Source organism: Polyergus mexicanus, unplaced genomic scaffold (genome assembly GCF_030449975.1).
Source record: "Polyergus mexicanus isolate NDT 795.1 unplaced genomic scaffold, iyPolMexi1.0 SCAF_23, whole genome shotgun sequence".
NCBI lineage: Eukaryota > Metazoa > Arthropoda > Insecta > Hymenoptera > Formicidae > Polyergus > Polyergus mexicanus.
In genome coordinates this window covers 262,315-285,908 of record NW_027223343.1, presented here as the reverse complement: position 1 = coordinate 285,908, position 23,594 = coordinate 262,315, and the positions used below count along the sequence as shown (strand labels likewise).

General features: G+C 32.4%; 2 protein-coding genes across 4 annotated transcripts; both read right to left on the bottom strand.

Moving 5' to 3' along the window:
• Nucleotides 1–132: 132 nt before the first annotated feature.
• Nucleotides 133–13,243, bottom strand: LOC138942649 (receptor-type tyrosine-protein phosphatase delta). 3 transcript variants are annotated; one of them, XM_070313034.1, is made up of 34 exons: nt 13,181–13,243; nt 12,700–12,973; nt 12,416–12,571; nt 12,023–12,303; nt 11,639–11,831; nt 11,200–11,538; nt 10,918–11,070; nt 10,631–10,786; nt 10,386–10,541; nt 9,515–9,636; nt 9,153–9,336; nt 8,684–8,751; nt 8,400–8,595; nt 8,115–8,230; nt 7,567–7,762; nt 6,822–7,133; nt 6,481–6,740; nt 6,218–6,293; nt 5,736–5,942; nt 5,395–5,609; nt 4,884–5,140; nt 4,421–4,715; nt 4,100–4,187; nt 3,939–4,015; nt 3,646–3,780; nt 3,312–3,452; nt 3,049–3,246; nt 2,716–2,912; nt 2,538–2,644; nt 2,102–2,316; nt 1,792–1,920; nt 1,562–1,716; nt 633–768; nt 133–468 (listed from the first exon to the last, which is right to left on the bottom strand). In XM_070313034.1, exons 2-34 carry the CDS (start codon nt 12,932–12,934, stop codon nt 394–396), a joined length of 5,826 nt encoding a protein of 1,941 aa, XP_070169135.1. In that variant the 5' UTR covers nt 12,935–12,973; nt 13,181–13,243; the 3' UTR covers nt 133–393. The 3 variants fall into 3 exon arrangements, with proteins under 3 accessions (XP_070169135.1, XP_070169133.1, XP_070169136.1); XM_070313032.1 differs by having other exon boundaries at nt 5,395–5,942; XM_070313035.1 differs by lacking the exons at nt 133–468; nt 633–768; nt 1,562–1,716; ... (3 more) ...; nt 2,716–2,912; nt 3,049–3,246 and having other exon boundaries at nt 3,312–3,493; nt 5,395–5,942.
• Nucleotides 13,244–15,138: 1,895 nt separating this feature from the next.
• On the bottom strand, nt 15,139–17,688 carry LOC138942618 (uncharacterized). The gene is made up of 5 exons (XM_070312983.1): nt 17,064–17,688; nt 16,575–16,820; nt 16,042–16,415; nt 15,806–15,960; nt 15,139–15,602 (listed from the first exon to the last, which is right to left on the bottom strand). Exons 1-5 carry the CDS (start codon nt 17,686–17,688, stop codon nt 15,296–15,298), a joined length of 1,707 nt encoding a protein of 568 aa, XP_070169084.1. The 3' UTR covers nt 15,139–15,295.
• Between the last annotated feature and the right edge of the window lie 5,906 nt (nt 17,689–23,594).

Here is a 23,594-nt window from a genome sequence, read left to right as displayed (position 1 = left end):
TTATTAACAAATTTTCTGATTTTATACGTAGATATTTTATGCGTTTATAAACTTTATACATACATTATATCAGCATTTGTTTACCTTTTAAGATTAGGCATAGCTGATTCATTAATGACTTGCTCATTAGTATGTATATTGCGGAATACTGAATCATACTTTGCCGGACACAAATATGATTGCTTTGGCATAGAAAAAGACGAAAGTTGCATTTTTCTTAAATTATTCTGCAGTTAAATGTACAATATTTAAATATGAAAAATTCAGACAGACTTCGTACATATACATATATGCGTGCGTATATATATGGTTATTATATGTATAATTTTTTATTATAGTGTGGTATGTATGGTAATTCCATTTCATTATTTTACATTAATGATTTATTTCGTTTCATGAAAAATTCGCATAAGTTTCAAAATACTCTAAATATGTCATTGCGGCGTCGTACAAAAATTCCAGATGTTCCTAAAAATAAAATTAGATTCCTCATTTGTTATATGTATCTATATTTTAAAATTTGAATATATTTATTAATATATCAAGTATAAACGCGACTGATGATTCTGTATCAAATAAGACTTTCGTTAATAATATTTTTTTACTATTGCTAAGAAATTAATTTATATTACCAAAGATCGAACAAAATCTGGTCTCGATCGTCTAACAGCTCGTACTGCCAAACAAACGTCGCATTCTCTTTCAACGGCCATTCGTTCCAAAAGAAAACTCAACGCTAAATAAAGACCGCATCCAGTTACCCCGTCACTGAAAGAATATGTTTTATTCATTTAATAGACGTTTCCTGATATATTATTCAGAAAAGATAAGTTTTACAAATTATTTCATTATTACAGGTATATATTATATTCCCCACCAAAATTGGACATCCTTTTTTATCTTTTAAATTAATAAAGATACATCATAATGAATATAAATTAAATTCAATGATTTAAATTGAACTTTATTGTGAGCATAATACTTGTTGTCATTTGATCATAATAGCACGATACTCGAGTCAGAAGTTGACCATATCACAGTGCCGAAAATAAAAACGTAGACATCGCCGGGATATTTTAAGCCGATAATACTCCTATAATATGTAAAATATTTGCATTAAATCATACATCGTTGTATTTGTTTCAAACAACGCTAAAACTTTTATTCTGTCGAAATATCTATATCATTATAAAAAAATTATGCACACTTCTTCGTTCGTTAACATAGATAGCTTTTCTAAGCAACTACTATACCCGCAATAGAATTCAGTTTGAATCATTTAATTTGATATATATTTGTTGCGATCTTTCTCTCTTTTAAAAAAAAATTCAAAGGATAAAAGAGGTTGGCCACTTTTCGTGGAACACCTTGTATATTATTTAAGAGAATTTTACAACTTATTATTATGTTATTAAGCGATTCTTTTTTGAGAAATATAAAGGGAAATAATATGTAAATAAGAAAAATTTTTTTTATTTGCTAAAGAAAATATGAAATTCTACTGATAATTGATGATGATTGTTTTCTCCCAAATTATTAATAATAATATTTTAATTTTTACTGGCAAAGTGTGACAGTCGGTCCGTCGCCTCTCGCAATTCTCTCCGCAGCTTGCCAAAAAGTCACCATCGTCATTACCGGTGGCGGTGGTTGATTCTTTTCAGATTTCCATTCCGTTAAACATAATATAGTCATAAATTGCTCCCTCGAGGGTTTCTATGATAAATTGTTATCACAGTGAATAGGTCATGGCAAATGAAAGTTTTGAATGAGCACGCCAAATTAATCTACCTCCGAATTGTCAACGAGTAGCAATTTCTGTGACGTATAATATTCAAATTTCACGACTTCTCTCGCTGTAATATTCAAGTATGGCGTTGGTTTAAATTCGCCGCTAGCAGGAGCGATCACACAGCAAGTCTAAAAATGCAAAAATAGATAATTATATTAATTATCATGATAATATCTTGATACGATTATATCTCGAATAGACTAAATTAAAATTAAAAAATAAACAATAGATATTTTTGTAAAGTTTATATTTTGCAAATATATGTTTTTTGGATTAATGTGTAAAAATATATAAAAGAATTGCTCGTACAGGATCTTGAAGATCAGGTGGTTGTAGCATGAGAATGAGTTCCACTTTAAATTCCGCGATCATTCGCCAGAAATCATTAACCGTCGATGGCATGGGAAGCTGTGTGGCTAGATATTGATTCTGATGTCTTATTCCATCTACGTAAACAGCGGACAGATAATCACTGTCCTCGTTCGATGCCGGATATCTTTTCAAATATATTCTGCTGACTTTATCTGCAAATGAATCTGTTCTTTGCATCTAAGGAGTTGACATTAAGGATTTATAATTAGTTATAAATAATGTTAATTTTTTTAGCTTATAATTAAACGGAATTTCGTATTTCTTATGTTTCCACGAAATATTTCGATTTATGAATTTGTTTATTTAAAAAAATTTCAAAAAAGATTCGTAAAAATAATTTTTCACGTATTCTCCTGGATATATGCAAACAAACCTGAAATCAGTTCTGGAAATCTGTTCTTGGCACGGTTACGCTCTGATAAGGACGGTGGAGATGTAAATTGTCGCAAAGCCTCGTCCTGCCACGCAATGTTCTGTAGCCTGAGAATTATCGAATTTCAAGTTTTTGTAACACATTTTTAAAATCGATCAATAAGCCTATCGAGATGTACCTTTGCTGTTGAATCGATAGTTGTTTCTTTAACTCTTTGATTCGTGTCGGTAACAGATCGTTACACGGTAACGTGGTCGGAATAGAAAGCAAACATTCTACCAATGCCAAGTGCGCTAACAGATACTGCTGTTTATTATCCACCATATTAGCTCTCTCGCTCCTGATGGATGCCGTTTCAGCAAATACGTCGACCAGCTGGATAATTTCGTTTTCATCAAGTTATAATCTTTTGAATTGTTCGCGGGCTTAAAAGAATACTGAACTCCGATTTATCGATACAAACAACTATCGAATTTAAATTATAAAAATATTATTTTTATATTATCTTCACCCCTTCAGCCGCTGCTCGATGGAGACAAATGTCGCACAGAATGATGGTCCCGGTTCTTCCAACACCGGCGCTGCAATGGACCACCACAGGTCCATTTCCGGGTGGTGTCGCCAATAGTTTTTTTAAATACGTGACTACGGAGTGTGTGTACAAAGGCACACCATGATCCGGCCAGGCCGTATAATGCAAATGTTCTATCTGTTGTTTATATAGGTATTTAGCAAAAATCATCGCGAATATTGATTAGAAATAGGAAAGTGTACCTTTCGAGTTTCTTCCCCATAGGTGACTTGAAAAGTTCTGAAGCAATAATCAGCGAAGACGTTGTGCTTTGCGTTTAACACGATAACGTCTCCGTATTTCTTTTTCTTACCAATGTCCGGCCAATATTGCTCGCATTTTGTCTGCAAAGTTCACGAATAAGTGGATTGCTTAACTGAAAAGACTAAATATTAACTCGTTCTATTATATTTCAATTTTTGGTCAGTCTTTATGGTATATTCGTATGTTTTGTAAAGTTTATTTAAAAATTTTTTTATGTTGTATTCGAATTATCTAAAACTGTAAAAATCTGTAGGATAAGCAAAAAGAGCTTACCTTTCCATTTTCGATTACGTTTGCCAACATGCAAATAATGAGAACATCTTCTTGCCAAATCATGCGCCAGAAATCAATAACTGTATTGGGTTTGGGTCCTTGTGTCGCTATATAACGTTTTTCTTTCTTATAGCCCTATTTTTGCAAAGAGAGGAAAGAATAATCGTAATTAAAATTTTTTATTTTTTTCTTGATATTTTTTATAAATATTAAAAACATATATACACAAATATATAATTTCTCATAATTTATGTCTCAAAGTTAAAATATTTATTACTTTGATTGTGACTTACAGTGATATAATTAGCATTGATATAATCAGAGTAAGCGTCATCCGGAAGTTTCTTTAATATCACGCGTGTTTCGTCATCTGTAAAAACCAGCATAATGTTACCTCATTATCACGCAAGAATAATCTCGCATCCAGCGAGAGGCTAATCAATTTTTTACTTACACGCTATAAGATTTCCGTATCGATTTTTAGATTTGTTCTGTGGCAATTTCCCGTAATCCCATGGTCGAGTTTGTCCCCTTGGAAATGTCTTGAAAGAAAATACCAAAATTATATATTATCATATTGTTATATAAATAAATAATAATTACGAATTGCAGCCAATATAATTACGCGGAGAAAATTTTTTCTCCATAAAATTTTTTACATTATAAATATCTTATGCCATATAATATAAATTTAACGTCCGAGTGTCACGTTGTCGAAGAAATTCCAAGCAATTCAATGTTTGCTTAAGAATTAAAAATTAAATTAGAGACTTACCTCGTATTGTTTGTCCAGCAATCCCGACTGTATCGCCTCTCTAACGTAATCCTCGAAATCTTTTACCTTTATCAACGATGTTATTTCTTTCACTATCTCCTCGTTCTTCTTTTCGACGGCGAGTGGAGGCACTTCTGGAGTGGTTGCTCGTGATAAGGATTGCCGGTTGCAAGGAGTTGAGAGCTCCTGTTTCGAATTTGATATCACGGATTTGGTCTCGTGTTCATAATTCTCGATATTCTGCGACAAAACCATCTCGTCTTGCATGGACTGTTTAGTCGATTTCTGTTTCTTCCTAATAAAAATGTATAATGGGAATATAGCAGACGTGAAAAGAATCTGCATTTATAAATCGATATTTGATTTGTCGCTATATATATTTGAAATTTATACTTTGACATATATGGATAAATATATGGTAGCCAGCAGCGCTACTATTAAAATGTAAGATAACACATCCTACCTTCGATATAAATAAAAAGCCGCGCCTGCCACGATGAGAAATAATATAATTGGTATGATCCACGCTTCGTGATGCTTTGGTGGAATCTCACCGATACTGATTGATCTCGCAAGCATGATCGGCTTGTTGGATGAACTCCGTTCCGTTACAATAATCATTATTTCGTATGACTCTTGAGATTTCAATGGACAGTTTTTAACACCACCGTAAATCTGATCGTCGCCGACAATAAATAACTTACCAGCGAGATCATTAGTCTGTCACGATTAAAAGCAACGTTAAAAATATTTGATCCCAGAAGAACAGAAAATAATACCATATTAATATTGTATTATAATTATGATGTATTATTACGTATGTTAATCTATTATCGGCAGTTAAATATTAAATATTTTTCTTAAAATAATCGTACTCATTTGATTAATATTTAATTATTATTAGGCATGTTTTTCTTTTTATTTAAATTTTTTAATATAAACTTTACAAATATATTATGAGCGTATATACATACCGAAGCCTCAGCAGCTTGCCAAGCGATATCATATATTTTTACGTTTGCTTGAGAACGTAAACTCTCAGGCACTTCTGAATGCTGCTTGCAGGCATTAGGGCCTTTTACGATGATATGCATCTTACTGTCGTACGTATCATTCAGAACAGGTGGTATATTTAACGAGATCGTGGAATAAAATATATTGACCATGACCTTTAAGTCGCCATCGAAACCTATGGTTGAAGGCGTATATATTTCTACATACTCGAATTCGCTGGCCACGTTCGCAACTGTCACAGCTTTAATGTGAATTCGATAGTACGTTGATGGAAACAAATATAATCGCTCGCTATAGTTACGCATGTAATGTGCCACCGGATATTCGTATACATCGTTACGTAGCGATCGTGAAACGAGCCTCTGTTTTTTCAGATTGGAAGAAATTTCTTGGATCCAAATATGAAAAGACTGCAGATGACCACCTGTCTTCCAAGGATGTTGCCATTTCAGTTCAATTATACTATTATCATTAATTGTAAAAGTGTAATTTTTAGGTGGATCTGGCGCTGAAAAATAATTAAGGAGAATCTCTAAACAGTCACTCGTTACGTAATGCAATTCGAACAATAAAAAAGAAATTGATTATTTGTTGACGCTTTCGGAACAACCCTTATTGTTAGTCGTTATTCGTAAAAATATGTTAGTTGTAACAAGAATGATTCATAAAATACAATGATGCATAAAAGTTATTTTTAAATTATATAAATTAATTAGTTTTAAAACACAAAAGAACTCATAATGCGCCAAGGTTCCAAGATTGATTATTGAGGAGGAATCTTACTTGTATTACTAAGCATTTGATCAGTTACGGAAACCGAAGGACTTGGTTCAGTAACATTCGTATTGTACGCCAGAACCTATAAAAAATATGTATTTCATAGTATATAAATTTTTATATGTATAATTTTTATTGTAATTTTATATGTATTTTATAGTATATAAATTTCATGTATATAAATTTTTATATGTCGGTTTCTTTAAATTTCTTTTCGTTTATATAATTATCAATTATATTTTAGAAATATTATGTAAAAGATTTCCTACTTGAATTTCTGCACTTCTAGATGGTTTTTGAATAATTCGGCATATGTAATTATCCCACAAGTCACAAAATTCATTCAATTGAACTTTAATAGAAAGACAATTTTTCTGTTTTCTCCTATTTATCGTGCATGATTGAATTGTATAATGATTCAGTTTTCCGTTGAGGGGTGGACGTGGACTCTGCCATCTTAAATGTATCATTGCAGGTACTTGACGAGTGTCAGTCTCAACAATCTCCAGATTGATTACATTAGGCGGAGCTGTTATTTCGATCATGTTGTATAATCTTATAGAAATAAATTTGATCTAAAGTACAAATGAATTGTAATATGAAATTTTACCCTTTGGGGGAGTTTCAAATTCATATTCTTGATAAGCGAAGACATTTTCTAGGCTCGTGTAATCTCTTATTACGTAAACTGTTACCATGTATCGTTCAACACCGAATAATTTTGGTTCGATTTTACTTAAATCAAGAGAATAAGACACAGTATTTTTAGTTATATTAATTCTATCTTTAATAGCGTCACTGATTCCACGTATTTTTATCTTAGCTTTAATTGGTCCCGAAATCGTCGTACAATCTTCAGGCGGACGCCACGATAGTTGCCAGCCTTGCACTTTTAGCTGGCCAAATACTTCTGTTGGTATCGCTGTAAAGTTGTTGACAGTTATTATTTATTATCATCAACTTGTATACATGCACGTGCCGTTTATTTAACGTAATATTGTAATTAGCATAAAAGAAATATATAATTCTTACTAATCTTAGAAACATACTTTCTATTCTAATATTTGTTTAATAATTAAATATAAAAATGCACGCGCTGTAATGAGGATAAACTATTTGAAGAGTTTTGATCTAATAATTAATACTAATTATATATTTTTTATATAAAAGAAAGAATTTGTGATTATTGTGCCATTATCGCTTGTGGAGAAATATAAGCAATAAGTTTACCGTTCTTGTTATAAAGAGAAATATTTTTGGAAAAAATTAATAAATAATTAATTAGATTAACTCATGCTATTCTATCTTCAACTTCAAAAATAGCTATGATAAATAATAATAATGTTCATATATACCAGAAATATCTGTATCGAAGCTTATCTCCGCATCCATGCTGTTATATCGTGAATTATGAGCTATGACCTGTACGCTATAAGATACGTACGGATGTAAATCCGAAATTGTAATTGTTGTGTTTTTTGTGAATTTAGTAATTATGTGATTATCTGGCGTAGGTAACTCTAAGTCTCTACAGCCGTAATATTGTTTGATCTGTGAACAATAGAATGCATTTCAATAATACTTGAATAATAATAAAAATAAAATAATAAAAAATCGAAAGGAATAAAAAAATTAACATTAAGATAAAAAATTAATATTACAGTTCAAGTTAAAATTAAACATATATATTATTTTGATGATTTCGATACTAATTTTATGAGATTTTAAAAAACATGAAACTTTATTATAAAAATAATAATTTAATGTGAAAACATAAATTTTTTTTTTTTTAAGTGTAAATTTAAAAATTATTTTAGTTAATAATCCCTTTTCTACTTATATAAATTTCTGATATATAAGCTTATATACGTATGGTGTGTGGGCATATAAACTGCATTTTTACCTTTAAGATTACTTCATATCGCACTATTTTTCCATTAGGTTGATCGGGAGGTCTCCAAATCAAAGTAAGTGTATTAGATGAAATCATTATTCGCAAATCTAACACTCTCGATGGAACTGTCAATATTTTTATAAAAATTATTTATAAATAATGCTATTAATTTATAAAATGCTATCACGCATAGCATGCAAATATATAAAAGTGTATTCGTATAAATATACAAATTTCCAATTGTATATATCTTTAAAATTAATCAAATCAAAATTAAAATTAAATTAAACTCACCGCTCTCAAGTGTACGAATCTGCTGGGAAAATAGCTTGACATTTTTATGAAATATAGATACATTGAAAGAAGTGTACGATGTCAACTGTGACAAGTTACGGGGAAAATACGTAACTGGTTCATTAATGACTTGCTCATCGGTATCTATATTTCGAACTATCAAGCGATACCAATTTGCCGGACATCGATATAATTGCTGACATAGAAAAATAAACACAATATTTTTGGTTTAAATTGTATAGTATTTACGCTCAAAAACCCTAAATAGTAAAATATTTACGTACGTCATCTTTATTATACCAGTCGATTCTCAAGCTGGTTTCACCGGGTTTCACATCAAAGCCTTCAACCACTAAATCAATGTAAAAAGAAGTTTTATAGAAAATACATAAAAAAAAACATAGATAATAATTTATAAAAAATTAAAATAATATTTTTATTCAAAAGTTATTCGAAAGAGAAAAGCGTAAGACAAATTAATTTAGCTTATATGTGTGTGGTGTAGTGTAACTTTTTACATTTGCAACCATATTGATGTTTTTCATAAATTATTTTGTACCAGTCTATATAGAATTTCTTTTGGCTTAAAGCTTAAAGTATATCTAGCTTAAGTTTGGCATAAAAATACAAAGTAATTAAAATCTTGATATTAATGAATTTAAAGTATATTATATGTATGTAATAAAATATTTTATATATAATAAAAAAACATTGAATTTTATACAGTTTAAATAAACATCAAGTCACACTTACAATTGCAATCCGTCTCAGCATTTTGCCAAGGACTGTATATTTGAGATCCCGCAACATTTAAACAGCAATTAATTTTATAAGTAATACCGGGTGCTAAGTTTTCAAAATTTCCTATCAATTGTGTCGTATTTGGAAATACCCTCATCAACGGTAAATAAATCATACGATTAGATCCCATTTGTTCCTATGAAAAATATATTATAGAGTTATTTTCTTTTCTTATTTCTTTTTGAATGTTGTAAGAGGTATTATTTTTCATATATTTTTGTCAATAATAATAAACATTTTATTTAATTAAGGACAGATTACGCAGCAAGATTCAATATTTTGAAGAATATCAGATAATATTAAATGATATTTACTATAAAGCAAAAATAAGAAATTGGTATTTCTTCGTGCTCTTTTTTCCATTTAAAAGGAATAATGGCCTGAATATTCGTACTGTTTGCAAAGTTAATCACAGGTTGGTCCAGATTATCCATTTCTGGAAAAAAATCATGATGAAACTGCATAAAAGTTAAAACACACCTTCGATTTTATCGCTACTTAAATAATTTAGAAAAAACAATTTTTCTGAGTAATTCTCCGTAAAAAATAATTGGGGAACGGCATTGGTTTAGAAAATATAACAAATTGAAATTTGACATTAAAGTATGTGTACGCTGTATAATTTGTTATTTTTTCATTGAAAAAAAGCTATATGCGTGAGGCTCTGCTCCTTTCCCGTCTATGCATTCGATAAATAATATTTTTTAAGACAAGACTCAAAAATTCGTGTAGTTGCATGTCGAAAGCTGTTTGAATTACGAGAAATAGATGAGACACGTTATTGATAAATATCCATGACCGTGTATTTATCCCGTAAATGTAAACAAACACATTTTCCATGTCTGCTCTACAATAAATACAATATACACAAAAACTTTACTTCTTCTAATATTACTTTATAATACCCGAGAAAAAGCATTAAAACTGTAAAATTTTCATTTGTTATATCTCCTAAGTCCTAAAGCAATGTCGTTCCCCACTTATTTTCTTGCGGAGAATTATTTAGAAAAACCCTCCCCTATAACATATTTAAATGCCGATAAAGTCGGAGATGTGTTACCTTTTATGCAGCTTTATCAAAATCATTATATTATGTTCTTTTTACATTCAAACAATGACATTAGTTTAATTAATATTAAAAAACGATAGCATAATAGTTATATATTGAACATAAAAGATAGTTACTTAGTTGGCATAAAGGTGGTATGTAAAGATTTTGGCATCCGTCATAACACAATCCAGTTATTTTGTTACATGGAGATCGTACATTGATTGAAGTTTTGTCGCGGCATGCACCACATTTTTTTTCGCAACCATAGCCATATGTATACGATTCACAAGCTAAAAACATCGATTTATTAAATATGCACGAAAGCGTCACGCAAAACGAAAAAATAAATAACTCCGATAATATAATAAGTTACATTTACATTTAGAACAAGTGCTTTCCAAATATCCTGGAGGACACGTGCAACCATCTTTATAACAAATTGCAGTTTCCTTGCAATCAACGTAGCTATCTAGATGAATTTGGCAAGAGATCAAACATTGCGGTCCAATCTTTCCTTCAAGACAATCTGCATGATCTGAAAAAAATTTTTTTTATTTCAAAATATTCGTTTCAAATATGCCATTTTCTCTCTAAGAAATTAATACACAAAATTGTGATATTATTAATTCCAGTCACAAAACATAAGTAATAGTTCTAAATAATTACCCAGTTTCATGTCTGGCTTGGCATCTGATATAGAATTCACGACGATATGATTATTGTAAAACAATTTTTGACATGTCGCATTCGGCCAAAAATATCCTTTATCATAGTTTTCCCAATCTTGATTATTAAACATAGTACTCCATCTTAATGAGTCTAAACGTGATAGTTGAGTGAATTATATATTGGAAATAATCAATTTCTTTAAAGATTTTCACAATCGTTCGACAAACATATAAATCAAATATTTAATAAATTTTTAATAAATTTTATAAGGATTCGTACTATTTGTGGGACATCGATGGACATTTGCTATCGCCCACAATGGATTAAAACTAGGCGTGTTGAGTTTAGGAATCACTTGGATTATCACGTTAGTATAATTTGAAAGACTTTTCTTGATTTGAATGGATTGCCACACAGGCAAGCCATGAGCCACCTTCGATGAGCCCATTGCAATCACCGTTTCTAACACTTCGTAATTTGTGGAATCACGTAATACCACATATGCATTGCATTCTGCACATAGGCCGATTAACATTTGTACACATATTGTTTCATTACCGACTTGGACAATGGGACTCGTTAAAATTGCATTTTCGAGAGTCGTGTGCAGAAAGTTGTCTGAAATACATATTCGCGGATAAAGTTTCTTTTTTCGATTACTTTATTTGAAATAATTATACATGTGATTGATTGAAATATCTTGAAACTTTGCACCTACATATATGAAAACGAAACAGAATTTTTTTATTGCTTCTAATGAACATGTGGTAATCGATGCTGGAAAATTCAGGCTTTTCTACGTCCTCGTACGTCATAATAACGTTATCAGTGTCATAAATGGATATATTCCGAGTTATAGAGTTCCACATAATGACAAACGATCGCCATTCAATTGCAGACAACGGCATATGCTGTATTCATCATCAATTAGTTTTAGATGAAGTTTGGCAAATTTATGCAAATTTAATTCTTAAAACGGCATCATAAATGATGATACACAATATTCATAAATTTCGGTTTATATGCTTTACAATTAAGTTTTTCGATTATCTAAATAAGAGAAAATACCTTTAAGCGACGAAATTACAGTGTTATATTTTACCTTGAAAAATACTTGTGCTTTGCTGCAATCTGAATTTAGATCGGGATATTTGCCGACTACAGGCACTCCCCTCGCGCATTTTCGTATGACGGACAGAGTATTGTCCCAACCACCTATTATGATCCAATAGCAAAAGTCTCTCTTATAATACGTACTATTACAAAGCAATATATGCGCATTATTAGATCCACGAATAGAAATGGAAAGCATTGCTGCTGTAATATTTTCGAGATTTACGTAATCATATCTATCTTCAAGATAGTTTGCATATTCTTGAAATTCTGAAAATTTTAAATGCGTGTACAGTTTTAAGACGATCTTAAAACTGTATTAAACATCGTAATGCATTTTACAGATAATAAAATTATTTGTCAAACTATTTTGCACTTTTACCTTCCCATCGTTGATCAAATACCGGACCCATAGGTGTTTTAAGAGAATTCGTGAGACTCCAATCCTGTTGTACCCACGATTTTAAGCAATCTTCGTCTGCATTCATTTTGCAATTTATTTCACAATTTGGAACACCTCCATTTAAATTAAAAAATCCTGAAATAGTACACTTACGTACTTAGTGCATTGTCGCGAATATTAGGATAAGCTAAATGATGAATACAATCTTTCCTAGCATATACATAAAGCTGTAAAAGATCCATATTTTTATTTTAATAACTTACGGTTATTGCTATGTATATTGTCCGTGTAATATTGCCAGTTTAAATTGTCGTTCCACACTAGAGCGCCGCCATCGTCCTCTGAGATGCATATTAATTTTCTGTTGGATGGTTGATAGATGACTCTTGGCGATCCGCGTAATACGGTCACTGATTCGGAAATATATAGCATCTGACTCGCGAAGAGAAAGAACATTAACGCTTCCATTATCTTTTTCCTCATTGTCAACAAACACATACGTATTATTCGAACATTTAACGATCATTAGAGGAGACACTGTGACAGAAAAATATTATAATAATATGATCATCTTTTCTCATATCGCTGTGTTAAAGGCCTTCAACCAAATTATTGTGTGAAGCGAGATTATAAACGAATTACGATCATTTATTTAAAAGATGCAAACGCATTTTAGCAATCGAATTTAAATAAGCGACAAAATAATAACAAAATGAATTTTTGTTAAAGCAATTTGTGCCTTACATTCCCTGGTTCAGACCACTGAACAACAGTGGTTTCAGGCGGTAACTGGTACGAAAGGAACTCTACTTCCTTCTAGTGAATTCGCGATAACAGAATCCGTATCTACTAAATACGGCTGACGCATCAGGAAATGACGATTTTACAGAATGTCTCTATATCATTTTCTATACTAAAGTATTGAATAAATTAAAACAAAAAATATAATAAGATAAAACATACTTGATAAAAATAGACAAGAATATATACATATAATAATGAAATATGCATGATAATACAAATGGTGTAGTTTATTTCCATACAGTTCTTACTTTTTGTTAAAAAACGCATACTTTCCCTAATATTTGTAAAAATGTATAAAATAACCGTGATTTCTCAGAAGTTTTTGGGCGCCAACTTTTTAAGGAAGCATTTTCCGACCCATTCTTATACGAAACTTTTTGTTCGCTATTAAATTATCTTTCAAATGAGATCAAAATGATTGTAGTTCGCTCCATAGGTTTTGAAATAAATCAGTTAATAGCCAATTTCAAATCTACCTAAAATGTTTTTCGGCTATTGACGGTTACTCCAAAACCTATGGAAAGAACTACATGAACTTTCATCTCATTTAAATGATAATTTAATTCTCTACAACTTTTGTTACTTTTTGTTAAAGGACGCATACTTTCCCTGAATATATATATATATATATATAGTCGTAACAATAGCGTGCTAATGTTTACGCTGCCAAAACCAAATACTAGTTAGATATTATCCTAACTCGCTGTCGAAATATTTTACGTACTATAAAATAGATAAGCAAAATATTAAATTGTACAAGTATTTTAAATTATAGATCAATTATTTATTAAACGATTAACGTATCATGAAACTTATCATTATATTAATTATTCGATTTTGCTATTTAGCACATTCTTAATCCAAATTATATCTAGATCGAAAAATCAAATAATATAACATCGCGGACAAAATATACTTGACTCTATGTGTTGTTAAAGAAATAATTATTGTCCGTAAAACACGCAACAAAACGATAATTTATAATTTGGTTTTTCATTATTTTAATTCTTATTTGAATTCTTATTTAAATGAATAAATTATAAAATATGTGATTCGAGATCGCGATATATATATTATTTATAAATATTAATTAATTATTAATTCCAAATTATAGTACCAAATAATTTTCCGATATTTTAATAGAAGCCTGTCATAACTGTGCATTTGACATTTCAAATATCAAGTGTGTGTGTGTGTAATATTTATTTAATTTATTTTGAAAAAACAGAGAATTAGAGAGTTAATATGTATAAATAATTATACATACATACACGCAAAATAAATGGCGTATGCTTATAGTGTTTGAGTTTTATAAAAAATATATGTCGCAATATTCTCAAAATATTCAAAATCTTTGTACGATTTAAAAACATTATTTATTATTTAAGTACATATTTGATTTATTCTAAATATATAACAGCTCTTAAACTAATTTTCTTTAATATAGGATTACACTTGCATTATCAATCATTATAAAAAATATGCGTTAGCTAAGATATCGTAATATATGTGTTTTAGAAACATATATACATATAAAAATAAATAAGAATTTGTAACTCTTCTACTTAAATACAATTCTCTGGATTTAAACAAAAGCTATATAAAAGCGATAATATTCTCTTATGTAAACGATAATAATTTACTTTTTATACATTTTGAATAAGCTCAAATTTCGTTGCTTATATTCGATCAATTAAAAAACTAATAATTGAGGGGAGGAAGAATTAAAAAGGACAAATAATTTATCTCCTATAAAAATATTTAAGAATATATCATCTGTGTGTGTGCGGTGTGCCTTTACATTTGCAGCAATTTTTGAATCGTTCTTTTAATAAGTACTTTTTGCTAAAATCATAATTTTTTTTACAGAAATCGATTTTGTTCGTCTCAGTATTTATGAGATAAAATATTATTCCCTAAATGTTTCTTATGAATATTTTATGGATATATTTTTCAACTATCTTATACACTTTACACATATTTTCTTATCAAAAGGACAACAATGTTAAAGGGCATATAATTATTGTCACATTTAACAATCGAGAGCGATGTAAATTAAGGGGAGAATCTTGGTATCCAAGAATGCACTCGTCTATGACGTCCGAAACTGCATCTCGGCTTTAAGAGGGCCAACAGGGCGAGACCAGCGCCTAAAACCGACACTCCGCATAAGGCACCGGCTGTGATGTCGTGGAGCGGTGTGCCATCCTTGGGAGATTTAGCGGCGAGCAACAAAAGACCAGCGCAGCTCAATGCCGCCAGTCCAGCCAGACCAAGTCCTGTCCAAGTTTTTCGTAGACTCCTGCATGCACCGGCTAAAGCGCAACAGGCACCGCAGCCAACTGCGCTATCAAAGTAATATCTAAAACCCCAAGTTTTTGTTATTAAATATCGAAAAAAAATATTGTAAAACTATCAAAAATATATATATTGTATTTATAATGCATTCTTTAAAATGTTCAAGCTTTTGCGGTTGAGTGGGTGCTAAATATAATTATAATTTTTGTTCGAAACATTTTTTCCTTCCAAAACGCTTCGAAAAATAAAGGGTTATGCAAATTCTACCTTCGTCCTTGCGACCAAGATAGGTAGAGAGCGAGGCCACATGTTAAAAGACCAACCAGTATCAGCAGAATCGGCGCGCTCTTTCTCTCGCCTTTTTCCATGCCGCTCGCCAAAGTCGTATTCGCGTCACTATTCGGCGGTGATAACGGTGGTACCTAGGAAAAATTGCATTTTTGTTAGACGAGTGATTATTTCACGTTATCATCTACGTTATCATCTGCATCGTTATCACTTACAACGGCGGTGCGCGCTATAAACGCGCTCTCAACGCTTTGATAGTTCTTCTGATCGGCCGGCACCACGTGATACTTGGGCGATCCGGACATCATCGGCATGGACTCTAAGCCGCTTTCTGCATAGACGTAGCGAGGTGGCGGCTCATTATGACTTAGATTTATTAAGTCGACCGGTGCGGTACCCACGTAACGAAGCCGGCCGCAATTATTGGCTGGACAAACATCCTGCTGCCGGGACGAGTTTTCCAGTAGAGGAAGGCATCTGCGAGCCGACGATTCCTTGTTGGGCGTCGACGTCTGGGGTCCTGTGAGCGAGAAGACTCGGCTCTGAGGCGTACCTTGAGGAGTTGTGCGGGTCGGACTGAAAGTGCGACCTGAGCAAAAAAGAGAATGAAATATGACGAAGAGTGCGGAAAATGCTAATATTTTTATATTTCTTTATTTTTCGTTATAGATTAATCGATGTTTAATTTATGCGATGTTATTTATTATTGAATGGGATTTACTGAAGGGAATAACAATAAATTTCGAACCATTCGGAGATTCACCAGGCGTGAGCGCTCTTCTCTGCGGCGTGCTAATTTGATTAAAAGACTGTTGTCTCTTCGGCGACAATGTCCTCTCTTCGGATCTTGATCTCGGTTTCCTGGGAGTCGATAATATTTCATGCAGTTTCTGCGTAGCTAAGTTGTTCTTTGGCGACATCGAGAGTTCTTGCACGTTTCTCTCGGGAAGTGCCGGCGGAATCTCTTCTTGCATGGGCACTCTAGTATAACGGCCTGAATAATTGTAAATTGCACAATTAAAAATTTTAGCACATATATATATATATATATATATATATATATATAATTTATTTATATTTTTTCTTTATTTAAAAATTGAGATTAATTTTTTTCATTTGCATATATTATTTTTATTCGATATTGTTATATTATCCAATTATCTTATTAAAAAATTGATGAGAAAAGAAAAAAAAGATAATTTTATTTCTAACAACAATCAAATAAAAGAAAAATCACCCTGTGGGGTGTTGATGTGCCGCGGTGCCGATTTTGCGTTGCTCCATTGCGGTCCGTCTTGATAATCCTGGTAGTCCTGGTCACCCGGTATAACCGCGTATCTACCGGCATTGCCGCGGCACGTCCACGTCTGCGACCCTCCTCGATCGTCTTGGTTGGTCGCCGGTGCGGAACGTTGTTGCACCTGCTGCTGCGGAATGAACTCGTACCTCGACGAGGCCCGGCGCGGTAACCGGTCTCTCTCGTTCTGCTCCTGCGTGTATTCGTATCGCGAAGACTGGGTATAAGTCACGCGAGGCTCGTCCACCGGAAGACTGGCGTATCTCCTGTGCGCGGAGGGGGCACCGTTATCCTCCAGATAACAATAACGGTCCCGCGATCCGCAGACATTGTTCAACGTCGTCTCCGGTGGTGCTTGGAAAGCCGGATTGCTCTGACCCGCGGCGTGCAATTGCAATTGCAACGGCGGCGGAGGCGGCGGTAAATCATCGCCTCCTTGAAACTGCTGCGGTGGAGGTGGTGGCAGGTCGTTGACATGATGATCGTCCGGGATGTATTCCGATTGACGGCAAAACGACGGATTGGTGTAGCAATGCACCGGCGTTGGTTCGGATGCTTGCGACATGATTGTCGTTCGTGACTATCTCATCGAGCTTCGACGAAAGATGAAAGCGTATTTGCGATGTAATCTTCGGCGATGAGCATCGAGAAACTCACAGATCGGTTGGTCAAGGAAAGAGAATTAGACTGATAAATTTAAGTCTGATTGGAGCAAATGAATCTGGCATTGACTCGCGGAAAAGCAAATTGAGACTTAAACGATTAAGTCTGAGTTATTAACTAAATGAGCGCGCGTAATGAAGTTTGAAGAACTTTCTTTATAAACTTTCACTGGACGTGACTTCTATCCGGAATAAAACTCGTTTCTTCATTCTCACGTGTTATAGAAAATAAAAATTGATAAACGATGTTTTGTTTGAGAATTCGTCAATAAAAATTCACTCGAGTCTCTCGCGAATATAATCTTAGAAAAAATTACAAAAATTAATCACATTTTATCAGTCAGTCACAAATACATAAGTAAGAATTTCCAAACAAATATTCCAGATTAACACATTAATAGTATCATGATAAAATTTCAAAATTATGAAGATTTAAGGTCGATTGATAAGAATCACTATTTGTATCGGCGTCGAGACAATTTCGTCTGTCGATCTGCAAAGTTTCTTACACATCTTTCCGCACAGATTTCGAATAATGTTCCGATACGTCCAAGTTATTCTTTGATTTTGCAAAACTGTCTTTTTCAACAATAAAATTGCATTATCCCACGCAGAATGATCTTCTATCAATCACGCAATTCCTTGGGGGGGAAAACACAGTCATAAAATAATCAAAAATGTCTTAGATCATTTATTTAAGAATTAATGCAATTAATGCATTTTTAAAATTAAAGTGAATAATAGAATATTAAAATTGTAATTGTTAAATAATAAAATTGAGAATCATTTTTATCTCATAATAAGTGACGTCCCAATAATATCCATTAAGAATGCGCACTTTCGTTAACCATGCGATGTGCTCACGACGGTTGCCTTCAACGAACTGCCTCTCGCGGCTTCCCTTTAGCAGATGCGCAAAGGGCGTTTCTCCATGTGTTCCCTCGTGTATCTCTGTATGCGCGATTGCTCGTGGGGTTGTCACGGGGTTTCACGTAATACGGGCCCGGTGTTCCTTCGCGCGGGGTGGGGGCCCTTGAACTATAGTAAATATATTTCGTCCAGAATTTTGACCGTTGCTTCTATGTCACGAAACTTTTTTGACGTAGTAATTTAAACTTTAAATGCCTGTTGAAGGATACGCTTGTCAAAAATAATTTTTCTATTAAAAACTCTTTTAAAAACCTATATTATTGAGAATAAACAACGAATCTACAACTATGATGCATTTGTCAGAATTTTATATATTATTTGTCAGAGAGAAGATTTAATTTTGTCATTTAAACATTTAAAATTACTTTGAATTTCTATTTTTGATAAATAAATTTTTTATTTTGTAATAAATTGCAAATTATATAATTTTGCGTTTATATAAAATAAAAATTACTTCTATAATCAAATGGACGCGAGGAACTCAGAACGAGGTTACCGTAGTAAATTTTCTGGGCAGCTGTCGCGACCGTTGAGACGCGTGCCCCGATAGTAACAGCTGCTCCAACACGAATGCATTTCGGTCGTTATCTTGCTCTCTCTTTCTCTCTCTCTCTCTCTCTCTCTCTCTCTCTCTCTCTCTTTCTCGTTGGGCGTTGAATATATTCCCCTTACACTCTCGCGAATATCGGCACGTTAACGGCCGAAAAGTCACTTTAAATGAAAGGATCCGAAACGGCGCGCGTGGCCTACACGACGGGAGCGCCTAAGCATGCGTTTTTCGAGACCTTTTCACGGGGTGGACATTCACGTGAAAGTGTACAAGAAAAAGCGGCGATATCTCGTGCGCAAGATAATAAGAAACCAGATCGCCCTGATCAATATATTTTTATGTTCTAATTATTGATCGCGGTTTCCTTTCGACGACTTTCCACTCCTTTCAACGAGCAATCTATCATTTTTGGGAAACCTCTCTAATTTTTTTTATTCATTTATTTTTATAATCTTACGAAACTTCTCTCATTTGAGATATTACATGTTGAGCAAGAAATGATAATTAATAATACTAATAATAATTAATAATAGTAATTGTCTATATAAATTACACATCTATAAATGTAAATTATATAAATATATCTTATTTTTATATATCTAAATGTACACTATATTAGAGATATAGATATAGATAATATAATTAATAGATAATATTAAATATATAATATTATTAATTATAATATCTCTATAATAATTAATATATAATATTATGCATTGTGATACTTTTGTATCTCATTCCTTATTCATTATTGCTTTGAAACAAAATGCGATGTTAGATATATTACAGTGATTATTCTGATTAATGTTTATCGGATACACGCAAGAGCGTGCATCCACGCGCAACTGTCTCTGGACGCACGCACGTTTTCCGGCTTGTCTCACACGCAATCGTACAAATCTCGGTTATCCCGTTGTGCTTACAATTAATGTACGAATTGATTTCTCTTCAATGTCTCTCTAAAACGCGATCGATCGTTCGTTCGATCCGAACAATCTTATCGATGTCTCCAACGACGACGCACCAGCCTCTGGAAAGCGGTGTCATAATTTCCGCATGAACGATTTATGAAGACAGTAAAGCGATTTTGTTGCAACCTCTCGTGAAAGTCCTCTCTATCTTTCTTGCGACTCATTAAAAGATGCACACACCGTTATAGCGCACAACATCGCTGCTACTGGAAGTTATACTTTCTCAATGATCCTTCTAATTGCAAAATGAAGCTAATAATGATACTCCCGTTAGCATTCCGCGTTAGGTAATAGTGGCCCTTATGCGATCGTGAAGAAATCATTTGAAAGAGACACGGTAATCGCGCGAGATTTTACTCTGTTATTCTTGCGCAAACATAGCTTAGCCCATATTAAAGTTTGTAATAATTTAAAATATTAGTCTAATAATGCGTTTCAGTATCGCCTCAATCAATAAACTATGTTATGAAATTTTATGTTCCATTTAAAAAGGTTAATACCAATAGTGTTGCAACAGTTGCGATATCTCGGCGCAAAATTAAAATTGTTCTACGATAATTGCGTTATTATTTTTCTCAAAAAGTTAAGTTTCTATATATTTTTAGAAGCTTTATAAAGCATTTTGTATAATATACCGATATTTAGGTAAGAAAGTTGACATTCGTGTAATTTAAAATAGATCGACAATAAGTTTCATATTGTAAATGTAAAATAAAAGTAGCCGACTCTTACCTCTATAAGATTAAATTGACTAAATTAAGATTGCTCCGCGAAAGCGGCAGGTGTTTGCCCAAATATACGCTTTTCACTCAAGATCAGATTATCAACGACCGTTGATAATCAACATCTGACTGTATATTGTAAGAGATGACCTCGATATTTAAAGTGACTTTTGATGAAAATATTTCTCGCTTCATTTCTCGGCTCATTAAATTAGACGACGACGTTTGAAAGTAATGCATAAAACTGAATAATATTTTACTTATTATAATCTAGTCAAAATGATAGCAAAATCGAGAGACAACACGCTCTTTCTTTCTTTTACGTAAATTTCTTGATGGGGAATAACGTAATCTACGAATGATTCCTTACCAATGATCGAACGTAAAGGTCGTGTGCCGAACCCACACGTTGAGTTTCTGCATCCAACAATAAAGATTAGCTCATGCGCAATCCTCGAAGAAGACCCTGGGATACGTTTGCTCTCTGAGAGTTACCTTCGATTATAACGGGACTTTCATAATGGGAGGAAGGGTCATGTTTTCGTGAGAGGCAAGTAAAGTCAATTGACTACCATCCTGAAAAAAACCAATCGAGTCAGAAAAAGCGTATGTAAGGAATTTCATTCCGAAAATATCGGCGTATTTATATGGTCGATAAAATTGGCAAATCGTACATATCGAATATAATCGCGAAGAAATTTGTCTAGTTTCTGAAGAATATCCTTATATTTTTACTATTCTCTTCTTTTCATTCGCGGCTTTCTATTATTTCTTCTTGCATGGTTCATACGGCAATCAGAGACGTGCATTATTTGAAATAGATGTATTTAAAATGGAAATATAAAAATGTAAAATGTTTTTTTATATTTTATATTTAAAATATATTCTCTTTTTAATCATTTTTTTTTTAATTTTATTCAAGTGGTTTTTACTATCCATTTTCCTTGCATGCTACAAGATTAATCGAGATATCGATAATAGCTTTAAATGTCAATAAATCGAAACATTTGTGTAATACTGGATTATACTTGCTCATTGTAAAATGAATCCTAGATTAAATGTTTCATTTATTTATTGTGGGAAATTGTAGGCTCAACGCACACCAAGGCGGACACACACGGATACACACGCTCGTACTTCAACGTGTGTAGTCAACCTATTGCCATCATTCGTACTGGTAATGTATGTATCGTGCAATGATGTCAGAGAATGCAGATGCGACTTTACGCAAGATATAAGAAAAGATAATAAAATCTAATCTAATAGATAGATGTAAGAAATATAGATAGTAAAAATAAAAATTTAAATATAAAAAATCTGAAAATATAAATATTTAAAAAAACAATTTTTTTATTTTATAAAGTTATTTTTAAAATGCTTATTTTCCATTTCCTATTTTAAATGGATAACTGAAAACAATTTTACATTTTGCATTTTTAAATGGAGAGACTATTTCGTATCTTCTATTTCAAATAGATTCGGACATACATTTGATATATCTCTTATGACAACAAATGAGAGAAACGATAAAAGGAAAATGTAAGATGGCATTTGCCTTCTTATTGTCAAGATTGTTTCGCGCATGGATCGTCAATAATGTGAACAAAGCTTAATGAAGGTTTACGTTCATCCGACGCTGCTCTCAGTTATCCCTTTCACTAAGAGTCGACTGCGTGGGAGGTCGTTTGGATATTTGTAGTAATTTCAACGAGGACTAGTTCTCGTAGTTCAGTCGTCGCTCAAGTGTCGCGCGCGAGCGATCGCTTATCAAACTATTAGATGTGATTACCAAAATCGGAAATTCCAACGCAATGATGAAAATTGAATGTCATTGATTTAGCATTATCAGTGAAAATTCTGGAAAGATTCGCCAATGAGATAAAGTTTGTTAGATTTCACTGTACGCGTGTGTGTTTCTCCATAATGTATAATAGTTACAGTTAGATTTTTATTTTCGAAAAGATAAAGTTAGCACAACATCATGTCGCATACATAAAGTGATTTTTTTCATCTTCTTTATGATGTTGAAAATTATTTTTTAGAATTTCTAAGAGAATATAAATATTATCAATTACAATAAATGAATACAAGTTAAATATTTCAAAAGGATTGGCTTTTGTTTATGTCTTTTTTAATTTTCTAATCAATGTTGTTGTGTAACCGTTCTTCAAATTTCGTAACTGCTGGATTTTGAAAAATAATTTAGACTCCTAAAAGTGCACGATATTACGTTAATTAATATATTTAATAGAATAAAATATCAGAGATAATATCTTACATTCTGTTTAATATTTGCTTTAAATATTTAATATTTGTCCATTTGTACATTTCGAAGTACGAATACACTATAAATTTCACCAATGATTCACACAATTTGACATGCTAATCTGACGTGAAAAGGAATGCCCGAGGAAAGACAAGCGCGCTTGTAATATAATTACAGTATCTCGTAATCAATTGCATAATGTTGGTATGAGAAAAAAAAACAAAAGATTGAGCGGTATTATAACAACGACGGCGTGCGTCTAGTCATTGAATCAGTGACACAAGTAACGTTATAATTCATATAAATCCTATTTCCATCATTATAATCCATATTTCGCGAGAGATAAAAGTATTTCTCGTTTATTGCAATT